Source organism: Hippocampus zosterae, chromosome 4 (assembly GCF_025434085.1).
Source record: "Hippocampus zosterae strain Florida chromosome 4, ASM2543408v3, whole genome shotgun sequence".
NCBI classification, from domain to species: Eukaryota; Metazoa; Chordata; class Actinopteri; order Syngnathiformes; family Syngnathidae; genus Hippocampus; species Hippocampus zosterae.
The window spans coordinates 21781399-21804151 of record NC_067454.1 but is presented as its reverse complement, the minus strand read 5'-3'; the positions used below and the strand labels follow the sequence as shown (position 1 = coordinate 21804151).

The following is a 22753-nucleotide window of genomic DNA, read 5'->3' as shown; positions in this document are numbered from 1 at the left end:
AACGGTACCGCCAGTATCCAGATGCAATTTAATATTATTCATTTTCACAGATGGCTCTGCTGCCACAAGCAGCCTCAACTCCCACCACGCTTCTTTCTTTTGAGGATTTTGCATCTATTTACAAAATGCGGACTAAGTTGTTTCTAAAACTGAGCCTCTACCTTCCAAACAGATGCCTGTAACTTGATGTACACTTGATATAAACGCTCACTCACTCGGTCGAGAAACAAACACCCAAGGGACCCCACACTGTGAAAGACATTAGTTGCAGGTCACACATATCGCCGTGAGGAAGTCTGGTACTCACTCACAAATATACACAATATATCTTTTTCCGCATGCAATGTGACGAGCTAGTCATCAGGTACCGCCACCCACGTTCTCCTCATGTTACCCCCATCTTGAACGTCTGCTTGTTCTGATACCTTTGTACCACATTGAACATGAAGATAAAAATCCAGACGAGATGGAGTTGGTGCTTTCGAAGGTCTGGATGGGTTTGGGATGTCAAGTCATGTCATTTTAGCCCCCCCCTCCTCGGTTGTAGCAGTTTTATTGCACCGAATGTTCACGCAGTGAGTCTGCTGCTCTCTACTGTGCCTTGAAAAAGTATTCATACAACATAGCACATAATTGAGGAGTGGAAAGAAGATGTTCCATGGTTTTCAAAATTTTAAATAATTATGAATCTTAAAAATCTGGTGTGCATTTATATTCAGCCCCTTGTGCTCTTGACACCACTAAATACAGTCCAGTGCAATCATTTGCCCTCTGAGGTCACCTTATCGGTAAACATAGTCCAATTGTGTGTAATTTATGCTCAGTATAAAAACAAAAAAATCTTCTCTGTGAAGGTTTAAGCAGTTTGTTACAACACTTGTGAACAGCATCATGGAGACCGAGGAACTCGCCAGACATGTCAGGGAAAAAGGTAGGGAGACATTTAAAGCATGCTTTAGTTTATTTAAAAATAAATAAATATCCCAAAGCGTTAACATCTCAAGCTTTCAACTTTCAATACATCATCCAAAAAAAGTGTCATAAAAGTTTTTTCAGAAAATCGCTAGACAGTCACTTTGCTCCTCTCTCAACGGAGCACACACACTTGCCAATATGCATGATTGATGAGCAATAGCCATACCCTGACATGAACCAAAAAGGAAAAACAAACTACCGGTAGATAGAAATTTTTCGATTACCTTAGTGGGAAACCTAACACTGGGAGGCAAGGACACACTTTTAAACCGGGTCAAGACTTTTTGCAGGTTACCGGTAACCTAATACGTCACAATTTCTTCAACTTAAATTATTGTTCAGTCCACACGTGTGAATGTTATTTTTACAAATTAATGACCAGTCAAAGGTGTTGAAAATAGCTTGCTCTCTTTTACGATGCAACGTTAATGGTTGAACAAAAATGCCATTTTGGCGGTCTCCTGAAAAGTGAGCCCGCTACCTCATCAGTCAATGTAATCAAGCACAGAGCCCATCCATGCACTGTGAGTCTTGGGGTCTCTTCTCACATGCATGTACAGTGCGGTCCAATTCTAATACTGAGGACGTGCCCCTTGTGACCTTGTTGCACCGCTGATTGATGGGGTGCTGCTTGGCTGGGGAAGATCAAATAACTCCTTTCTGTTCCTCATTACCAGAACCAGGAGACATGTGTATCCGAGTGCAAGTGAATCGCAACCAACCAGCTTGCATTTCATGCTGACACACAGCAATGATATCAGGGTTGCTGTTATTTTACCCGTTGTGTCGTCAAGAAAAAGGAAAGGACATTGGTTCCTTAAAGCAGAATTTCTAGTGTGGTAGCATCTGCCTGGAAAAGTCACTGGTAGACTATTAGATTAGAGAGTTGTTTCTTCTGCTCACCTTTCACCGAGAATTTGCTATATGAGGAGGCAGCATGACATCGTTCGGCTTTTTTCAGTTCCTGCCAAAGATCATAGCACAGAGTCCTGGTCAGATTTGTCGTATCGTCTATTGAAATTCACGTAACTTGACAATTGCATCTGCTTCAAAATAAAAGGAGCATTCTTTTTGGTCTTTTCAATTCGCTGTCTATCTTCCACAGTTCCTCCCCAATATGCAAAGAAGCCAGCCAACATTTACGCCCATGAGTCCATGGACATCGTGTTTGAGTGCGAAGTCACAGGTTCACCAGCCCCCACTGTGAAATGGGTGAAGAATGGCGACGCTGTTATTCCAAGCGACTACTTCAAAATTATTGTAAGATCATTTTTCCTCTTTGGTGGCAATTTTCTACATTTTCTCTGCAGTCACATTTGTTTTAATGTGTGTACACACTGAATAACAAATTTAGTTGGCCAACTGCCTGAAAAACAAGATCATCCATACAATCATAAGTTGATGTTATATGTTTTCAATTGTCACCATTTCGAAGTGGAAAGCAGAATTAACCTGCTCTATTCTTTTATGTTTAGGAATAGAAGTCATTCATTTTAATATATCATTTCAGTTAAAGACCTCTGCGTACATCTGAATGGAATTAAAAGATGTATACATATATACAGTATATACATACAGTAGATATATATATAACTTTGCCAATGTTTCAGAGCACTAAAAATTGTACCGATGCTTCAGTCTTTTGCGTAACTTTCTCCCTTCTTTTCCCCATTTTGTTGCATTGTGTAGAAGGAACACGATCTACAGGTTCTGGGCCTGGTCAAATCCGATGAAGGTTTCTACCAATGTCTGGCTGAAAATGATGCAGGAAACATTCAATCCAGTGCTCAACTCATCATCTTGGATCACGGTACGCACCACAAACACCTACTCATGTTCAAGGCACATTGAATTCAGAAAATTTCATTTAAGTATCAGTTAACGAAATTATTATTCCTGATAAGACTATATCGGATCGTTTTGCTCAGAAAACAAACAAGAGCAATGTTTCTTTTTTTTTTTTTTTTTTAACACACTGCAGAAAGTCTCATCAAGAAACTCATCTGCCATTTTTTGGTCTTACTTACACTGTATTTACATTTGGCAATTGTGCACAGCTCGTGTACTGAAAAGTAATGACATTCAACGAAACCAGTGAATTTTGGTTTGATGTGATTTGACAAATGAAACATGAAAACCAGAACTAAAGAATATCGAGTGTTGCAGAAACATATAAACGAATGCAGACTTCTGAATGCTGCCACTTGTCCACATTCAAGCAATCTTTTAATGTGACTTTTCTTAAACATAAAGCCTTTGCTAGAAAGGTGATAGCGTCTGCAGGGCTCTCCGGCCCAGCAGGGCTGTCTGCAGCTAAAATATTGCTTGACTTCTAAGTCTCATACTGAGTAACCAGACGCAGTGGCTCATAACATCCAACATGCTGGAAAATGGACTCATGGAAAATGTTTGAATATGTTTGTTCTCGTGCCATTACCTGTGAACATGAGTGGAACGTAGTCAAACATAATTGAATTGATGTTTCATTTGCAAGTTGATGACGTTCCAATGGTAAGCCGCCGCGCCAGGTAAAATCTCCCGACAAAAACGAAAACAAACAGAATAGGGCATCCTATCAGTGTTAAAACTGCAAAAGCAAGGCAATTGTGTGCAAGGAGGAGGAATGGGACAAGATTTGATGTTTCTTGCTTGGCATATTGGCACGTTTGTTACAAGAAAACAAGGTATGTTTGATGAAAAGGCCTTGCTATTGTCTCTTGATGTTACAATTGACTTGGAGTCTGAAAGAAAGAAGAAAACAAAAGTTTAAATGCTGCATGATAACAGTAATCTTGTGTGCAGATCATCTCAGCACACCGCTGTGCTCTGCTCCTTAGCAGAGGGGTTTTCATTTGCATTTATTGTTCTGTTCTATCGGAAACACACTAAGTTGCACTGCTTTCGAGGAATTGTGGCTTTACAGGGAAATCAAGAACAGCCAGTGACAAAAACTTGGCTAATGCTTATTAGGTTAGTTTTGCGTCTTCACTCTGTCAGCTCCAGTTCTTTGTAGTTCACCTGATTATCTTCACAAGTGATTGTTTGGAATAGACAACGGTCAGTTGTCAGTTGGTGGTTCAGCATGTTAGCAGTCATGTGCCCTTTAACACGATTCTTCTTCAAAAGTAAACCACTTTTTCTCACTGCAGCAAATTTGCAACATTCAAAGAAATATTTTTCCAAAATAGGACCCAGATTGGGGTCTAAATTATCCTGAACGTTCTACATGTGCAATATGGGTCAAATAGTTGCAAACAGATGTGAGTCAATTCGAAAGCAAATGGCAAAAGTGCACATTAAGAGCACCTAATGACGTTGTTGCACAGAAACCAAGGAGGTGCTCTGTAATGTTTCTTGTGAAGTAGTCTTATTCAGACTGGTCGTCTGGTGGAAGTGCTTGGCACGTGATGTGTTTTTTAGGCTGCAGACAAGGTAAGAACATATTTAGATGGCTATTCCCAGGAACACACGTCACCGACATGTTTGAGGTGCCCAACATACGACATTTAAGTGAGGTGAATAGCATCAGCATAAGAATATTACGTCATTTGGCACAGGAAGCCACGTTCCCTTACCGCGATTGCTGTTCTTCACTTGATTGCTTGGCCTTTCTGCTCTATGAGTGTTTTTATTTTTAATTTTCATGCCATTATTTACTGTAATTATGACCAATGACTGCATTTGTATACATTCGTGTGAGGGCACAGCTGAAGGAAAGGAACTATGTCGTAAACTGTGTACTGTAGGGATGATATGACATACAAGATGGGAAGCAAATTAGTTAAAGTCCAGTATTCATCCATCATTCAGTTTTCTGTTGATTGGCCAATCTTTTCCACAGCTCTTAGGAAGTACTGCCGAAGCACTAACGTCGTCAAAATGATGAGAAGGACGTTTCGTCAGCTGCTGCTCTTCCAGGGCTTCTTGTTTCATCTTATTTCGACAGTGTCCGGCCGCCGACGTTTGCAAACTTTTCCGACCGCATCATTTTGTGAAGTGTTTGCGCATGATATTCTGGCAGTTGTCAGTTACGGCTTGGCGAGGAAACGGGTATGTGTTTTTCAACTTTGAGGTTAGACAAAGCACTCATTAAAATGATTTCCACAGATGCTACAAAATCTAAGTCTGGTCAAACGGCACAACAGTTTACTTTCTACCCTTGTTTTGCAGCGCAGTTGCATTTTGCTTCGTTCTTGGAAATCTAAAGCAGAGACACACATTCAAAGTTTGCGCTGGCTAAACTATTAATAGGTAATAGTGGTGAGCTGCATATGTCGTTTTAAGCGTACTCTATTTGTGAGTTCAAAGAGAGGGACCTCAAAAGCCACAACGGATAATGTATTTCAATTAGATCACAAAAGCTACGGTTGTTGAATGATACGGAACGGGGGCCTTTACCACTGTAAACAAAATAGGAGTGGAGCCTCTGAGGTTGCGCTTTGGCCTTATTTCTTATTTTGATATTTTGAAACAGCCTTTCATTTATGGGAATATCCCTGTCTGAGGTGGTGTGCCCCCCTTAATCCCACATCATCCATAAATTATACTTTGACATTTTGCCTGCTTGTGAACAAGGCAACGGTGACCCAGACGAGCGCAGAATTCGGTTTTGGATCGCTGAGCTGCAAGCGCTATGGCTCTTTGAGCAAGCATCTGTTACAAGCAGATCATATTGACATATATGGAACTAAATGTGTTACCATTCATAACACATGATACATTTAAGAACGTGTACATTGCTGCTTCTGTGCAACAGCAGGCTAGTTAAGCTTCTATTTTTGATAGCAGGTCACTATGTCATGCCTTCCTTCGTGATTTATGTCTTAATGGTAGCATTATTTAACCGTTAGACATGAGAACAAACAGTAAAGCTGTGTCCTCCCATTCCATCAGTTACGAGACTCCCACAGTGAAATGGAGATGTCCCATTACTGCCACTCCTTGCAACTCCCAACTTCACTTTACAAAATATATTAGTGACATGACTTAGTGACATGACATAGTGACGGCAGAGAAATACTGCAAGTCATGTTTGAAAATGCCACATTTTTGATAAATAGATCACTGACTCAACTGTAATCAACCCTCTTTGTTGAGAGATGAATCTGCTCTGTCGTTAAAGATACAATTAAATATTTAAAATATCTGTAATCGTGCAAACGGTAATTAATTCCACATGGACCGCACTTCTACTTCAAGGAGACGTGAATTGAGCAGCCTGCATTATATTCACTGATATGGTTTTGCCAGCAAGTGCATTTGTGTGACCATTAATGTCGTTTTCCTACATAGGTCATGATCGTGTAGTGCAGGGGTGTCCAAACTTTTTGCCAAGGGGGCCAGATTTTATGTGGTAAAATGTCGGGGGGCCGACCTTGGCTGACATTCTTTACATTGAACAACAATATTGTTCAGCAAATTTTAGTAAGCCAGTCCGTTTCACATTTCCATTTTTATTTTAATTTCAACAATCTTAAGAATTTCTTTTGGTTCATTTGAAACAGGTATATTACATGCAACTGCTTATTCACTTGACTTTTTCTTAAACAGAAGTCTCCTGAGTGCAAATTGATTGATTTGAAACATAAAATGTCACCATGACTTTTCAATAGTCACAAAACCTTTGACTCGAACAACAGGGAAATGAACAAGCAATACACATATCTACAACTGCAAGGATCATTTGAAATATGACATATCAGTCAATATAAACACGGAGTCTTGTTAACTCGTGAGTGATGCCCTCTAGTGTCTAAATGCTATTACTCATTTAGTGAATGCTATTACTCATTTAGCCACTAGAGGGAAGCAGTACTCTATGAAACATCACTCACCAGTCTACGAGACCTCAGTCAATGCAACACGTGTTCCACTGCGCCCAGACTGCGGGCCAGACGGCACTGATTTTATGACAGGGGCCGAGGGCCGGATGAAATTCGACCGCGGGCCGGATTTGGCCCGCGGGCCGGACTTTGGACATGCCTGGTGTAGTGGTTTGTATCCTGTGTTGTGGCCGCGGCAATCGTGGTTCGAATCCTGGTCACGGCATGAGGACCATCCTTGATTTCGGCGGCCCAGTGTTCCAGTGGTTAGCGCCTCAACCTCATAGTGCAGAGGTTCGATCCCGGCTCCGGCCTCCCTGCGTGGAGTTTAAATGTTCTCCCCGGGCCTGCGTGGGTTTTCTCCGGGTACTCCGGTTTCCTCCCACATTCCAAAAACATGCATGGCAGGCTGATTGAGCGCTCTAAATTGTCCCTAGGTGTAAGTGTGAGCGTGGATGGTTGTTTGTCTCAGTGTGCCCTGCAATTGGCTGGCAACCGGTTCAGTGTGTCCCCCGCCTACTGCCTGAAGAAGGCTGGGATGGGCTCCAGCACCCCCGCGACTGTTGTGAGTATATAGCGGTTCAGAAAATGGATGGATGGATGGATTTTCCTACATTTTTGCGGTCAGATAAAGAAATACTTTTTGAAATACTTTTGAAGTGCTTTTTGTTTTTTGAGAAAACAAAAACTGTCATCGGGAAGAAGTCAGTCTTGTGACCCTATCCTAAACTTTATTCTAGTTATATCATATTTTACGCCTCCCATATCAACCAAAGCCTATAATTACAAAAAGCAGGTTCTGGTAACTTAATGGCAACACAGAATGCAAACCGCTGTAGACGGGCTAACAGAAATTTGCATAAACGTTGCAGTAAATTACTCCCAGGCATATATTTTCTTTGCTCTGCTGGAACAACAACTCCTCTTCGTGCGGACCTTTTCTGCTACTAATTCCGTTATGCCGCATGTTTCCCAGCAAACCTTAGTGCTGCCTGTCCTTTTGCAGCACACTATGGTGCTGCACAGAAAGCACGATTCCAAATTCGCATTTGCCCGTGGACATTCAAAACCCATTCAAACGACATCTTAAAAATCTGCAATATAGCAAGGGTACGAACAATGAACGGTGATATAGCAGCTGTTCACCATAATGGAAACACCTGCCTTAAAATGAGATGGTTAGGGAGTGCTCATATGCTACAAACGGATCGGGAGGAAGGATAAATCGTAAGCTTATGCAACATAAATTGTAATGATAAGCAAAGTCTTGCAAATTTAATAAGGAAAGCAGTAAAACTAGTTTCGAAAGGCGCTAGGACAGAAAGCAGATGGGCAAACAGTCCGCTGCCTTTGCTCACCCTCTTTATTCCCTGTTCAAATCAAGCCTTTATAATGGGCGGCTCAAAGATCCCTTCCTCCAGTTTGACGAGCACTGAATAAAAGCTTAGGCCTCCTTCAGGAATACTGTACAGTCCATCGTCTGCCAGCAGGGTCACTGCCGAGCCAGCAGGAGGCAAACGCGTCATGCTGCGAACGTGTGAACACCGCAGAAACCGGTTAGATGCCATCAAACGTGTAACTTTAACAGTAGGTACTAGTTTCAGTATGGGACTGTTAGAAACGTGGCAGGTTCCGCTGGGACACAAGAATATGCTCACATACAGTCACAGCTGATAGAGATGGGATTGTCCATGCCTTCACGCTTGGGCTGACATACTGTGTGTTCAGCCACACCATTAGGTACACTTACTATTACAATGCCATGCATGAACTTTCACTACAATTTAGGCAGGAAGGCATTAATATACTGTACCTTTGTGGGAATTCTGTCTGGGTCCCCTGACATTGATTCACAAATCGGCAAACTCCAAATGTCTATCAAGCTAGTATAACAAGGATACTCACTAGAAGGATTTTAGCGACACAAAAGATGAGGCTGCTGTTTGCACTTTGCAGAGGCTAATATGGCGCAACACTGGCACCAGTGAAACTGCCCCATAATTGCAGCTGCATCCAGTTCCCTCAATAATCAGTGCTTCATTAGTTGTATATTACTGTTTTTTTGTAGTTCATGTGAATAAATAATTCGTTGTGAAGTAGCTTTTTAGAAGATTGAAACATTTTGCAATAAATTCAATCATAGGAAAAAAATCCAACTCTGTTATGCATACACATCATGTTTGTGATTTGTGTGTTCTCGTGTGTGTGTGTGAGTGTGTGTGTGTGTGTGTGTGTGTGTGTGTGTGTGTGCGTGTATGTGTGCCTTTTGATCATAGACCTCCTAGCCTAAATTGATTTTGAAGAGGAGAAATCATCTGCTACCAAATTGTTATTTGTGCAGACGCTAAAAAGTCACTCTGTTGTGGCCGTCTTTCACAGATGCCGCTTACGCCGAGTGTATATTTGTGCATTTAAAGCGGCTATTTTCCTAGTGAACTTTTCAATGCGTTCTATTAATTCAAGCGTGGAGAATAGCTTTGCTTTATTTATAAGCGACCTGTCAGCTAAGTGCTAACTGAAATGTTACGGGTGCCAATTTTGCTGTTGTCTTGCCCTGGAATGAGAAAAAAAAGACTCAAATAGCCTTGGAGACCTGTGTCACTGCTGTTTTTTGAAGGTCAGTCTTGTTATAAATATCGGTTTATGCCTGTCAGCACGCACCTGCATGGGACTTATGTTTGTGTTTTGTACTCCTTTCAACAGTTGCCCTTATTACTACAGAGCACTGTGCTCCAACACGTAGTAGTCCAGGATGCCAAGCTAACGTTTTTGGATGTGCTTAGTTCTCTGGGCACGCTAATTAAAGTAGGTCACCACTTTCCCTTCACACCCTTCCCTTAGTGGCAGACGGATGATCCTTGCAAGCGGTGCCACCAAAGCTGTTATTTTCCTGAGATCACCCACCCTCTCTGTCTCCATTGTACCTCCCAGTTTCCATAGGCTAAAAGTAGAATAGGGAGAAACATCACAGTGGTGTAATGGACACCCCGCTGGGTGGTGGTGGAATGTGACTGCCACCTCTCAGCAGTTCTGACCCGGGTTGGCGTCTCCAGCCGCCCCCCACAGGCTCGCTCACACTTTATCTGGAGTGACTCCGAAATATGTATAGAAGGTGTTACGTTGCTTCCGTATTATGTTGACTGAAAACAAATATGTAGAAGCGTTATGCGTGTTTATTTTCTTCTTGTGGCCAAAAAGATTTGAGGAAACGGAAGCCTACTTACGACAAACGTTAGAAACAGGTGGTTGTTTTAAGTATCATTACCTTCAGCCAGTGCAATGAAGACATTTTGGTATCAAATACTGCCCTGAATAGAACTGACACTCAGTTACATGTTCACATAGTTCATACACACTTGCTGTATACCAGTGGTCACCAACATGGTGCCCGCGGGCACCAGGTAGCCCGTGAAGACCACTTGAGTAGCCCGCCAGTGCCTGGACATTGTGATTTGCTAGTAGAAATTATGATTTAAAAATGCAAACATTGGCAGTACTGTGAGACATTTCGAAACACGATCAAAGTCTGACAATTTAAATCATTAAGTATTAAAAATAACCCATCCTCATATTATTGAAGGTATTTTGGACAAATATGTTATTTCAGACGTGTATCAATTTGGTAGCCCTTCACACAATCGGTACACATAAAGTTGCTCTCACCCTCAAAAATGTTGGTGACACCTGCTGTATACTGTACTTAAAAATGTACAGGTTTAGAAACACTCAGCGAACTACAAGTACTCAAGACTCAAGTCCTGTAACATTTTGGGGAAAACGGTTGGGTCAGGGGCTTATGACCTTGGACCTTAATAGGTAACAATAGGTAAAGTTTAGTCTAGGTCTGGAATTACTTCTAATAATCACGGTTTGATTTAAGTGTTCTATTTCAAAGCATACCCTATTTAATGTGAGTATATGAGATGTTTTGCAGAGCATATAGTGCCAGTTCTAACTTCCAGCTTTGCTATCTGAATCACATCTAGATGAATCTTGCAATGACGAGAATGCATAACTTATTTAGGTATTTAAATAAAAGTATCATATTTAGTGTTGCAGCACTGCAGACCAGTCTTGGTATTAAAACTCGTTTCGATGCCACATGCCACTCTCGGTCTTGTCTCGGACTTGAAAAGTCTTGGTCTTGTCTCTCTCTTGGAGTAGGCGGACTCTGGATTTTACATCAGGACCGGTCAAGACCAGGACTGATCTGAACCTCCCTCAGCGCCCCCGTAATGACTGCAACCTTAACAGACATTCATACAATGCTGCTCTCAATCCCGTGTTTTAAATGAAACCAACTTCTTCGAATGCTTAAATTTAAAATGATACAAGGATTTATTTTTTGGCCAAATTTTGTTTGAGAAAATTTGTACTTCGAATGTATTGTGCTTTTGGATGTGAAGTGGATGGGAGAATGCTCTTGGTCTTGGTTATGGCTCAGTCTCGGCCTGTCTCAGTTTTGGTCTTGTCTCGGTCTCAACTCCCACAAGCCTTGGTCTTCGTGAGTTCTGGTCTCGGGCAAGTCTTGGACTTGGATAGTGTGGTTGTGAATACAACACTAATAAGATGTCACACAGTTGTTCAAATCAATTGAATTTTTTTTTAATAGATGTTCATAAAATGTTGATTTTCATCTCTCAAAAAATCATTGACTTAACATACATAAATGTTGAAACAACCAATTTTTGGGGGGGTTGGTGTCAATGTAATGGAAACAATCCAAGAATACCGCCATATTTATCTGAAATAGTTGGACTGAAACAAAAGACCATTTCACATCGATAAAAACATACAGCACCATCCTTGGTTGTACTGAGTTGCCTCATTCATTCATCTTGTGTTGGTGTCTGGTGTTCCTTATGTAGGGTCATGGTAGTCAGACCATTGGGAGTGCGGAAGTGTGTTTCTAAGCCGCTTGAGTGAGAGGCTCTGTAGTTTTGAAGCATCATTGGATGTTTTGATGTGCTTGAAAGGCAAGCCCAAGGGGTCTCGCTTTCCTCGCTCAGTCAGCCTGTGGCGTTTACATTGTTTACCGTATCTGTACATCTTCATTTCCATGCCCAAGGAGGGCCAGCGTTGATCACGCATGTTTCCTCAGGCGATGTATTCATGTGTGACAGCTTTGGTTGAAGTGGGACAACCAGGAGTATGGCTGTGAACGAAGGTTCACTGTGTTTATCTGTGATTAATTATGATTGCACCATCCCTTTTCAATTCCAGCCATCGCTTTCATACCAAATAATGGTGTTATCCCCACCATCTGTGGTTCTTCAGTCTCTGAAGATACTAAATGGAATCCTACACATCCCCCTCTGTTTAGCCTAGTGGGATATGGGTTGTCACTTTTTATAGAAACCATATTCCCTCAAGTAAATTCCAAGTGGTCTAATGTAAACGGGGCTATCATCATGTTTTCCTCTGAATCCTCTCTGTAGTTACATTGAAAAAGAAGTGCAGATTAAGAGGATGGTTGCTGGAAATTCGAGAGACATCTGTTTTCATTGCTGCTCGGAAAAATATCTTTGGAAATAAACGTAGCACCTTCCTGCATATTTTGATTTATCACATCCGATTTCAGTTTGTCCACACTAACGAGGCATCTGTGTGATCCGCACCAAATACTGCACTTTCGGTATGTCACACTTCTGATCATATGTCATATGACCGTAACCAGGAAAAAGGTTTGGTATCATGATACACAGTGTTCACTCGCTATTTGTGGGGACAGAGACAAAATGTGAATAGCCAAGCAGAAACATGCTAGTAATCGATGTCACCCCCCCCCCCCCCCCCCAAAAGTTTCCAATTGCCCATCGATGCCACAAGACAGTGACAAAGCACTAATTTTCTATTAGGCGAAAGAATGGCCTGTCTAAATGAAGCTTTTCCCTTCACCACAGCAGTTCCTTGGCCCCAAGATGCCACAAAATGGCACCAGAGCAATACTTTTATATCAGACAGGGCTTTGGCCGAAGCACAAAAACAACCAACAGCAGAGATCTTTGTGAATAAGGATGGATAGCTTCCTCCAGAAATGCATGAATAGGTGAATCCACAAGTAACAAATCATGAATCTGCAAGAAACTTTCCTTTTTTTTGGTTTGGTTTGTTTGTTTATTGAACATAAAACATATACAGTAATAATTTGACAGAAAATAAGGTAGATAAAAAAGTAAAAGAAAGAAATCAGTCTTCATTCAACACAGTTATTATGTTCAAGGGAGTAGGATGAAGTAAAAAAACTTATCTAGTCCTACCCCGTTATGTGTTTATATCTACTAAATCATTTTTATATCAATCAGAAAAGAAAAAGTAAGAAGAAGTCTCCATTAAGGCTCATACTTTACCCTTAACCGTGATATTTTCACAACTTTTGGTTTGTATCGGGATTATATACATCCTCACCCTGGCACTCTTGTGTCAATTTTCTCTTGTATTCATAATGGATATTGCAATACCTTTCTCTATTTATCAACTTAGTTCTGATTTATCATTATATTTAACGTTTAGAATTTATCATTTTAACTCTGATTGGTGTAGGTTGTTTGTACTATTTTTTTGAATTTGTTTTTGAACTCAGCAAGCGATTTACTCATTTTTAGGTCCGTTTCGAGATTATTCCACAGATTAACACCTTTGCTAGATACACTTCTTTGCTTGATGTTTGTTCTTGTTTTGAGTTTTTTGAATAAGTTGGTACCTCTTAATTCATAGTTGCTTTCTCGAATTTCAAAAAACTTCTGAATGTTTTGGCAGAGCAGGTTATTGTGTGCTTTGTACATTAATTGGGCGATTTTAAAGTCAAGCAGGTCATAAAATTTCATCGTATTTAATTTGTGGATTTGTGGTTTCCGTATATTTTGATCTATTAATAATTCGAATTGCTTTTTTTTGTAGTTTGAGAATAGGGAGTGTGTTTGTTTTGCAGGCATTTCCCCATATTTCCACACAGTAGGTCATGTATGGTAATAATAATGAAGTGTATAATGTGTACAAGGATCTCTTATTTAGCACTTCCTTGGTTTTGTAGAGGATCCCTACGGTCTTGGCTATTTTTCTTTTTACGTTATCGATATGTGGTTTCCAACATAGTTTTGAGTCTATTACTAATCCGAGAAACTTGGTTTCATACGCTCTTTCTATTTCAATTGAGTTTACCATAATTTTAGCTTGGTGTTTGATTGGTCTTGTGCCAAAAAAAATTGACTTCGATTTTTTCAGGTTAAGTGACAATTTAACCTTCACCTTTGCTTTTTTTTTTTTAATGCAGCGAAGTTGTCATGAATAGTTGTCATGAATAGCCAGATCTGATTTAGCCAGTTGGGAAAATGAGTCTTTTTTTTTTTTTTTAATGCAGCGAGGTTGTCATGAATAGCCAGATCTGATTTAGCCAGTTGGGAAAATGAGTCGTTGCAGAAAATAGCCACAGTTGTCAGAAGTTGCTTCCCGCCACCAATAATTTTCCACAAGGTTTACCCCGGAACCATTAAAGCAATTACAGGGTATTGTTTTTGCCTTCCCACTTTACCCTTAAAAATGAATGGAACCACAGCACAGAGGGAGCTATTCTTGTACCTGATTGAAACACAAGCATACAACTATTTGGTGTGACTTAAATCCACTGTGCCATGTAAAGTCTTCATCCTGTTGCCTTTTTTTTTTACCTACTTCTTTACATTACAGCTTCTAATTTAAAACATTGTTTTCATTAAAATTGAATTTGATGGATGAAGGTTTTCAAGTGAGATGAGAAATACAGTGCATGTATTCAAAAATACAATTCTTGGAAAGTAAAAAACAGAAAATTCTCACGTGCATAATATATTCCACCCTTTTGTTATGAAGCCCCGAAGAAGCTCTGATGCAACCGCCCATAGACTGCAGGCACCTGCAATCTTACCCTTTGTCCCTCCCAGAGCTGTGCTGTGTTTTCAATGCAAGCCACCAGTCAAGCCTCCTTATCTAACAACCACCCAAACCAAAGCCACCTGTCATTCCAAAAGTGCATAACAATAGCTCAACCTTCGGTACAACTGACATCCTTTTACTTGGAGGGATGAACTTTCATGTGAACATTCCTTCCAGTGCCACTGCAAGAAAATTTCTCTCCACCCTGGACTGCCTTCACCCCAACACATCTCATCGCCACAGGAACAGCATCCGCACAAACATGGTAGTGGCAGCATCATGCTGTGGGGATGTTTTTCAACAGCAGTCTCTTGGGCCCTGGTTTTGAATTGTAGCGGTTTAGGGAATGATGGTTGATGCTGAATAGTGTTATTCTGGTGCAAAACCTGTGGTAGCCTATTAAGTAAACTTGAAGTAGCTGGAGTAGTTTTCCCTTGAGGCATGGGCAAAAATCCCTGTGGTAAAATGTGGCAAGCTCCTAGAGACTTATCGAAAACAACTTGCGACCATGATTGCTGCGCAAGGTGGCTCTACAACAGTGGTTCTTAACCTTGTAGGTGACTCAAGAGACTCAACTTTCGGTACAACTGACATCCTTTTACTTGGAGGGATTAACTTTCATGTGAACATGAACATGAAGAACCTGACTGACTCTCTTATCAGTGCACTCAAACCATTTGATGAAGTACCTGGCTTATGTTAAGAGGCACGCCCAGATTTGCTGCCAGTTTGCTTCACATGCACATTCACCGAACCATACATGAGTGAAAAATAAAAATATGATACAAGAAGTGTTCCTTCAGTTTTGAGTTGCTAAACTTGGTATGACAAATCATGCAGATAGGACACTGTGTCCCATCACTTTCCGTGGTGCATGTGAATCCATGTTGTGTAAATATTCATCCGACCGTTTTCTTTGTTTGTTTGTTTGTTTGTTTTCTCGACAAAGTTAGCATTTATTAGAAAAATTAGAACAAAAAAAAAATCACACGACATACTATCACGACAGTCACACGTTGGCGACTGAGTGAACTAAATTTCCCGCAGCACTGATTGGACAAGCCATGTAATGTGATTACGTATCTGCAGCAGGTGTGTCATTACTAATTGACATGTTGATTCAGGTGTGTCTTGACCTCCATGGCAGAGTCTCCGTCAAACACCTGAGACCGATTCACCTAACCCATTTGGGTTTAATTGAACTCAGGTTGAGAACCACTGCTCTAAACATACAGACTTTGTGGGTGAAGAGTTAATGCACATGTCGATTTTGAGTTTTACTTGAATAAAGTCTTTTTTAGGTATACATATTTCTCATTCACTTAAAAAAAAATTCTGCAGACCCATCAAATAAGGTTCAAGTCAAGAAGTTGTGTAAATTAGATGATTCAAGTACATGGCTGTGGAATTGCCGCTTAATATCATGCTGTAGCTGGTTCCCGACATAGTGCCCATTAACAAAAACAGTTACAAATGGCAGCTTATCCTGAGAAAATGTGTTTGTTTGTTTTTTTTTCTTTTGCAAGAGCCTGGCATGGTCTGCTATATTTACCCTCATTGGTCTATCAGTGGCCCCAGTCTTGTGTGTGCTTCTGGCAGATATGAATGCTTTCTTTTAGTCTGAGCCTGACTGACTCTCTTATCAGTGCACTCAGACCATTTGATGAAGTACCTGGCTTATGTTAAGAGGCACGCCCAGTGTTGCTGGCAGTTATTTTAGCCCTGTGAAAAAAAATATTACAAATGAAAAGTTCTGTATTCTAAAGCCACTGTTGTCACTGAGCCCTTGGAATCGTCCTCACTTTTCTCCCTTTTATGGCGCCCCTGGTCACACCACTGGAAAATCCCAGAAGCTGTTTAGTGGAGTTCAAAATAGAGTTCAAAGTTGAGCTTAAAAGGATGCTCTCAGAAACTCTCTTTGCTTTATTTGATCACAGTATTTATAATATGTCAGGCGTCCCATGCAGCTCTCAAATGTATATTTCACGCAAACCTTTGGCAAACAGCTTACATCAACAGCTGTGGACTAGTGGTTAAGAATGCCTCGAACGCTCCCGACTCCTGGTCCAGTATGTCACTAATTGGAATATTTCTTTTTGAACTTGAACTTTTCAGCTCACACAGCTACAGTTCCGCATTCAATTTTCCCCCCTCAGTTTAATATTAAGACAAATGTTCCACCGTGCATGTCTTCGTCCCAGTTGTATTATGCGTTGGTGGCCCAGATATATTATGCATATCTGAAGTAACCTTCCTCATTAAAGCCTTAATGTCGGCTATTCATTACCTTCAGTGCAAAGACTAATGATACAATTAATCAGCTATGAATGGAGCTTGGCGATGGCAGCAGGAGGCTGACATCTCCTTACTGTAAGAACCTCAAGACTGCATGTTCAAGACTGATTGAACAGACAAGCACTGGTTACTCTGCAGCATGTCAATTATTTGCACATGATGTGAAGATGGAAGCACCATTAGTGTCTCGGTCTATCCCACGATGCATTGCTCAGCCTCTTCTTGGGCTTATTTAAGAAAAGAAATGGATGGATTCGCTGTTTCAGAAGGACGAAAAAGCAGCATCATTGGATAGGATTGTTCATGTCTGCTCATTTAATCAAGACAGAGCACTTTGTCTACATACTCCATACCTGATGAGATTAGATTTTAGTTCAGTGTACGTCATTAGACTTTGGGTCAAATTGTCCAACGTCTCTCTCTCTCTCTCTCTCTCTCTCTCTCTCTCTCTCTCTCTCTCTCTCTCTCTCTCTCTCTCTCTCTCTCTCTCTCTCTCTCTCTCTCTCTCTCGCACACACACACACACACAAACACATGTCACACAATCCTTCTGGCCGAGTCCCTATCCCCCGTAATGAGTAGAGCAGGCTCAGAGGGGATCAAGCCTTTTCCGTTGCCGGTCCCTCTCTTTGCAATGACCTCCCGCTAAATGTTAAGCAAGCCCTCTTGTTGCCCATCTTTAAAACTTGTCTTAAAACTCATTTTTATTCTTTGGCCTTTGACTGAGCACGAGTGTTGATTCTTCTTTGACTGTTTTTGTGCTTTTTACTCTCTTCGTTAGAAATGTATTGTTTTTAGCATTTGCTCTTGTACAAGTTGCTCAATGAACACAGTTGAGTTGAGAGGAGCGTGTGTGTTGACAAGCATTTGTTACTTTGAAAGAAGATAATTGCACATCTTCCGCAGAAATTCAAGTGGAGTTGTTTGATTTGTAAACAAACCATTGAACGGCAAATTAGTGGTTTTGTCCTGATGGAGTGCCAGATACATAAGACGGCTGTCACTTGCATTTCAACACCGTCTGTCCATCAGTAACACAAGGTGCACTTGCCATGTTACTTTGCTGTATTTATGTTTTGACCCCACCACTTCTCCTGACCCGTGCGCAAATGGAAATGTCTTATGCACTGACTCCCTTTCTATCTGGTTCTGTCTCACCCACTAGCCAAGCAAGTGGAAAGCAGATCTTGCTGCGTCGTGCCACAGTTTGTTCTCTGATCCCCAATCCCAACAAAACCCTAATCAATTTAAATATTGCACGAGCATTTATGCGGCTTGTCTTGAGGACGCTCCTCGCCTTCAGAATGAATTTATGTCTAAAGATGCAAATGGGGGTTCATGTCGAAAAAAGCTAATAAATATCAATTACAAATAACAAACATTTTCCCTACTAAAAGAAGTTGTGTAAATGTCATGTGCAATTGACTGTTGTGGTATAGAAAGCAGTGTCAATCTGCACGTGTAGTATCTATCCCCTTGTATTGTGCTTTGTAAGTGTAGTAGAACAGTTTTATTTCTGTTTTCTTGTGACACCAGACGTCTTTTTTGTTATGTTGTTGTTATTTTGTTTTTTCTTCTGTTTTTGTTTCCTTTCTTTCTTTCGTTTCACCTTCATTTCCATTTCACCCCCTTTTCCGCTCTCCTCAAAACTGCTCTCTTTTTCTGGGCAATATTTCTGCCGTCTCCACCCCCACCCCCATACCGTCTTGGTTCCCTCTGTATCCCCCCTTCCTACTCCCCCCCCCCCCCGCCCCCCTCCATCCCTGCCACCTTCTCTTCCCGCCCCCAAGACGTAGCCCTGCCCCCTCTCCTTCCCCCCTCACTGACTCCTAACACTACTGACCATGTAACGCCAGGCTCTGGGGGTGTAGCTGGTCCAGCAGGACCCACTCCCTCCGCCCCCCGCGACGTTGTGGCTTCGCTGGTTTCCACCCGCTTCATCAAGCTCACCTGGCGCCCGCCGGCTGAACCGCACGGAGACGAGCTAACCTACTCTGTTTTCTACAGCCAGGAGGGCACAAGCAGGTAATACACTGTCTACATTGTAATTGTGCCATGGGAGTGCTCCTCTGTGAGGAGCCGCTGTGAGTGCATTCCTGAGCTTCAGGGCATCCCGAAAGGATCTCATTAAAGGAGCTAAAGCGCTTTTAAAGCAGTATGTGTTTATTAATTAAAGCAAATTATTTCCTCTAAAGGGTTTTCATTGCAATGAACAAACACCAGCACCCCACAAAAAAATGACGACTTATGTGCACGTTAGTTCCAGAAAATTAAAAGTGGAATTTAAGTGGCTACGAGTCGTTTTGCATATTCTCATGTTCACTTTCTCCCTCTGCAAATGAGTGCAGTACTCGTTTCTTTTTTCTTCTATACTTGTATATCTGTTCTTGATTAAATATCCGGAGCTTTATACATTGTTCATTTCCCGGCACACAAAATGCACTGCATGGTCAGAAGCCCAGAGTCACCTAGTAATCAATTTGGTAATCATTGAGGACTTGGGCTCAGGCCTGTTCAACTCCCTGAATCTTAATGCAAAGCTGAGCAAGACATTTGCTACGATTCCACGCTTCCAGTTTTGTAGAAACAACTTGGAGAAGGCTGTTCTCCGTTCACCAGCACTCAAATGAAGTCCCCTAAAGGCATGTTGGACCACTTTGTTGTGAAAGAACTTCAGAGACCTGGCTTCAAACCCTCCAAAGTGACCGTATGACAAAAAGTCCAAGAGTGAGCCTCCACAATTACGCAGCAATTTTTCCCACAGGAATAGAATTTGTTACCATTGCAAAGGGCTACTGTAACTGCTCATTTCGTTTCCTCTTTCCATTCCTCTTGAGTTGATGGCCAGGTGTCCCAATAATTGCAGCTATACTATCTATTGCCAACTATAATAACACACTGAACCCAATCTGAGCTTTTTCAAATCCCCTTTCATTTGTGTTGTATTACATTTATGGCTATTATGTATGTCATAACTAATGAGAAATCTATCAGAATAATGTGCAGTCATTCTATGTGGTCACAAATTCTGAAGTTTGAACAGTTCTCCAAAACAAAGCACTTGAAAAGTTGGCTTTGTGTGTGCGCCAAATGACCATTTAATTTCCCTTTCATCAAACTCCCAGACTGAGTAAAATAAACAATCCATCACGACCATTCAGTTGTCTGCTGCCACAGTAAATGAATGACTTTAGGTCGCTGATCCTTTTGTGAATGTGATATTGCCAATGTTTGCGATTACAAATCACCTGTTGCCAATGGAAACCATCACGGTGACAAATACAGCTAGGCTGATGTGTATGTGTTTGTTTGTGTCCACATCAGGGAGCGAGTTGTAAATACAAGCCGACCAGGGGAGTTGCAGGTCACCATCCCGAATCTGATGCCAGACACCAAATATCGCTTCAGGGTTGTGGCCCACAACATCAATGGTCAAGGAGAAAGCTCTGCGGGGCTCAAGGTGGCCACCCAGGCTGAAGGTGAGGCAAACACATATCCACCTACATGGGCACACACACCACACAGGAGCGCGGTTCGTCTGTGTGCTCAGTAAATAGGAAGTGTAAACAAAAAGACAAACTGCAGCTAGCTTTTTGGCAACCAACTCGTACTAGCTCACGGAGGAAAACAGGATGCACTCAAAGGAAGCACACAAATGTGCAAATAAACCGTCATCCGTGCAAATATTCACTGGCATCCACAAAAACTCGTTCCCACCGCCGAACACAGTCACACATCCCCGAGTCTTTTTAAACTCGACCACCCAACAACACACCAGAGAATTGCCGAATTCTCTCCTTGAGAGCTGCCCCGTGTTTACCCCGAAGCATTTCTTAAGTCTTCATGTGCTTTAGCCACGTGAGTAAGCTTTTGTGTTCGCAAGTGCATCCCCCCAAAATGATCTGCTTTTGAGTCCCTCATTAAAATGCATTGACTGGGGGAGATTTATGAATCATAGAGGAAAATGGGACTTAGTGGTTCTCTTTTCTCTCTTTGTGTGCGGTGGTGTCATCCCCTCACCTTCACCACCGGCGCACCCACTCTTATCTCCGTCTATAAAATAGCTATGAATGGAATTTCCCTCCACACTGCCTCTTCTGATGTTCCTTAGCTCCTGGCAACATTTCACTCACTGTCACTTTCTCATTCAGTCACTGTCTTTGTACCCGTGTCCTTGCTTAGAGGGCAGGCAGATGAGTCAACACAATTTAGTGCCAGTGGGAGCCAAGCTGTCCAATAGGGGATAGCAAGCAATAGGGGGGGATAGTGTCCAGGTTTACCAGGTTTACCCGGACACACCCTATTTCTGTCTCTTTGGAGCTCTTACCTTCAAATTGGAGCTTAAGCTTTTGATCTGGTGCCAACAGCATACCGTAGTTTTTCAGTGACTGGCTTAACATGATGCCGGCACTTTCAGACTAGGTATATGCACACCGATAAATGGCAGACTATCTTTCGTGTCAGGAATATCTGCAGCAAAGCTTGCGATATAAAGTATGGAGACGTGTGCTAGCGTTCCAAGATTACAAGCCTAGTCGGAGTTCCAATTTGATATTTATACGACATACACGTAGTCAGTCCAAGCCATATCATATGTGGCAAAGTGAAGTGATCTGTGAAGATTTTTCCTTTATTTGCTGCTCAAAGTCAGTATTCGTGAATACGATTGAACCATTGCATTTGATTGTATTTTGCAATTTGAATACAATTTTGTGACGATCATTTGCAGATTTTGTGGTTAATAGGCCATTTTCAAAATGGCAGACATGTCACACTGATAGGAGCTCCCGTTCAAGCCCATGTCGGAAGCAAAAATGTTTTAAAAAATTAAAAGAAAAGAAAAATGACCTTAATTTAAAATGTCAGAAGAGTTTTAGCTGCCATGTTTTCTTTTCTGTTTGAAAGCTCAAATGGCCTGTTGAGTTGTTGTTTCCTGCCCTGTACGCCAACGATTGACATTGTAATCTGTCCCCCCCGCGCATCCTGTACTCGAGTGCCAGTCTAAAGTGCAGTGAACGCATTCGTGTCTTTACACAGTGTCAAACAAAGCGACTTGCAGATTCACTTTGAAAAATGTGCAGGATGTGATTCTTCACGTCAGCCTGCACATCTAACATTATTTTGGGTCAGGCCGTGCAGCTGTTGCTGCTTCCATACTGTGTCAGATTAATTTGGCCATGTATCAAACAATATCACACCATTGTCTGATATTTTTATTGTCATAGTGAGAAGAAACTTAACGCTAGCGTCTATGAATGAACAAAATGAATTTATAATAATAATTATTATTTTTAGATTGACGCCTCAATTTGGGTACCACAAACACCTTGGACGGTGGGCACGGTCCCCTCTGGCCCACCATTTGGCAACGAGTCTGGCACGTACAAATAAGACAATGTTTGCAATGTTGCCTCCGTTGTCGCGGTTGCTGTCTCAAAACTAGACACAAAACAGTACATTATGATTATTATTATGATTATTTAATATCGTCATACTTAGGATTTGAATGCTCTGTTTTTGACGGATCAGTCCAGCATGTGCCCTTCCACTCACCCTAAGTCAGCTGGTATCTTTCCTGTGACCCTGAACAGGATTACTGCTTTCGAAAATGGATGAATGGTGTTTATGTTAATTTGCCCTGCAGTCAAAGTTGAAGAAGAGAACTCTGATAACTGCAGTAGGTTATTCGGGAAATAAAACCATTCGATAAACCTTTGTTCCATTAGGAGTCTGAGAAAGGTTCATTCCAA

General features: G+C 41.5%; 1 protein-coding gene across 17 annotated transcripts in view; it reads left to right on the top strand.

Annotated features, from left to right (window-relative positions):
- Positions 1 to 22753, top strand: part of neo1a (neogenin 1a) — a 172544-nt gene that overhangs the window by 122007 nt on the left and 27784 nt on the right. For 13 of the 17 annotated variants that reach the window (XM_052063017.1, XM_052063014.1, XM_052063027.1 and 10 more), the window contains exons 6-9: positions 2081 to 2235; positions 2665 to 2785; positions 18794 to 19028; positions 20328 to 20482. In XM_052063017.1, coding sequence (XP_051918977.1) covers positions 2081 to 2235; positions 2665 to 2785; positions 18794 to 19028; positions 20328 to 20482 — 666 coding nt within the window. The remainder of the gene's footprint in view (positions 1 to 2080; positions 2236 to 2664; positions 2786 to 18793; positions 19029 to 20327; positions 20483 to 22753) is intronic. The other 4 variants (XM_052063022.1, XM_052063028.1, XM_052063018.1 and 1 more) reach the window with 1 other exon arrangement.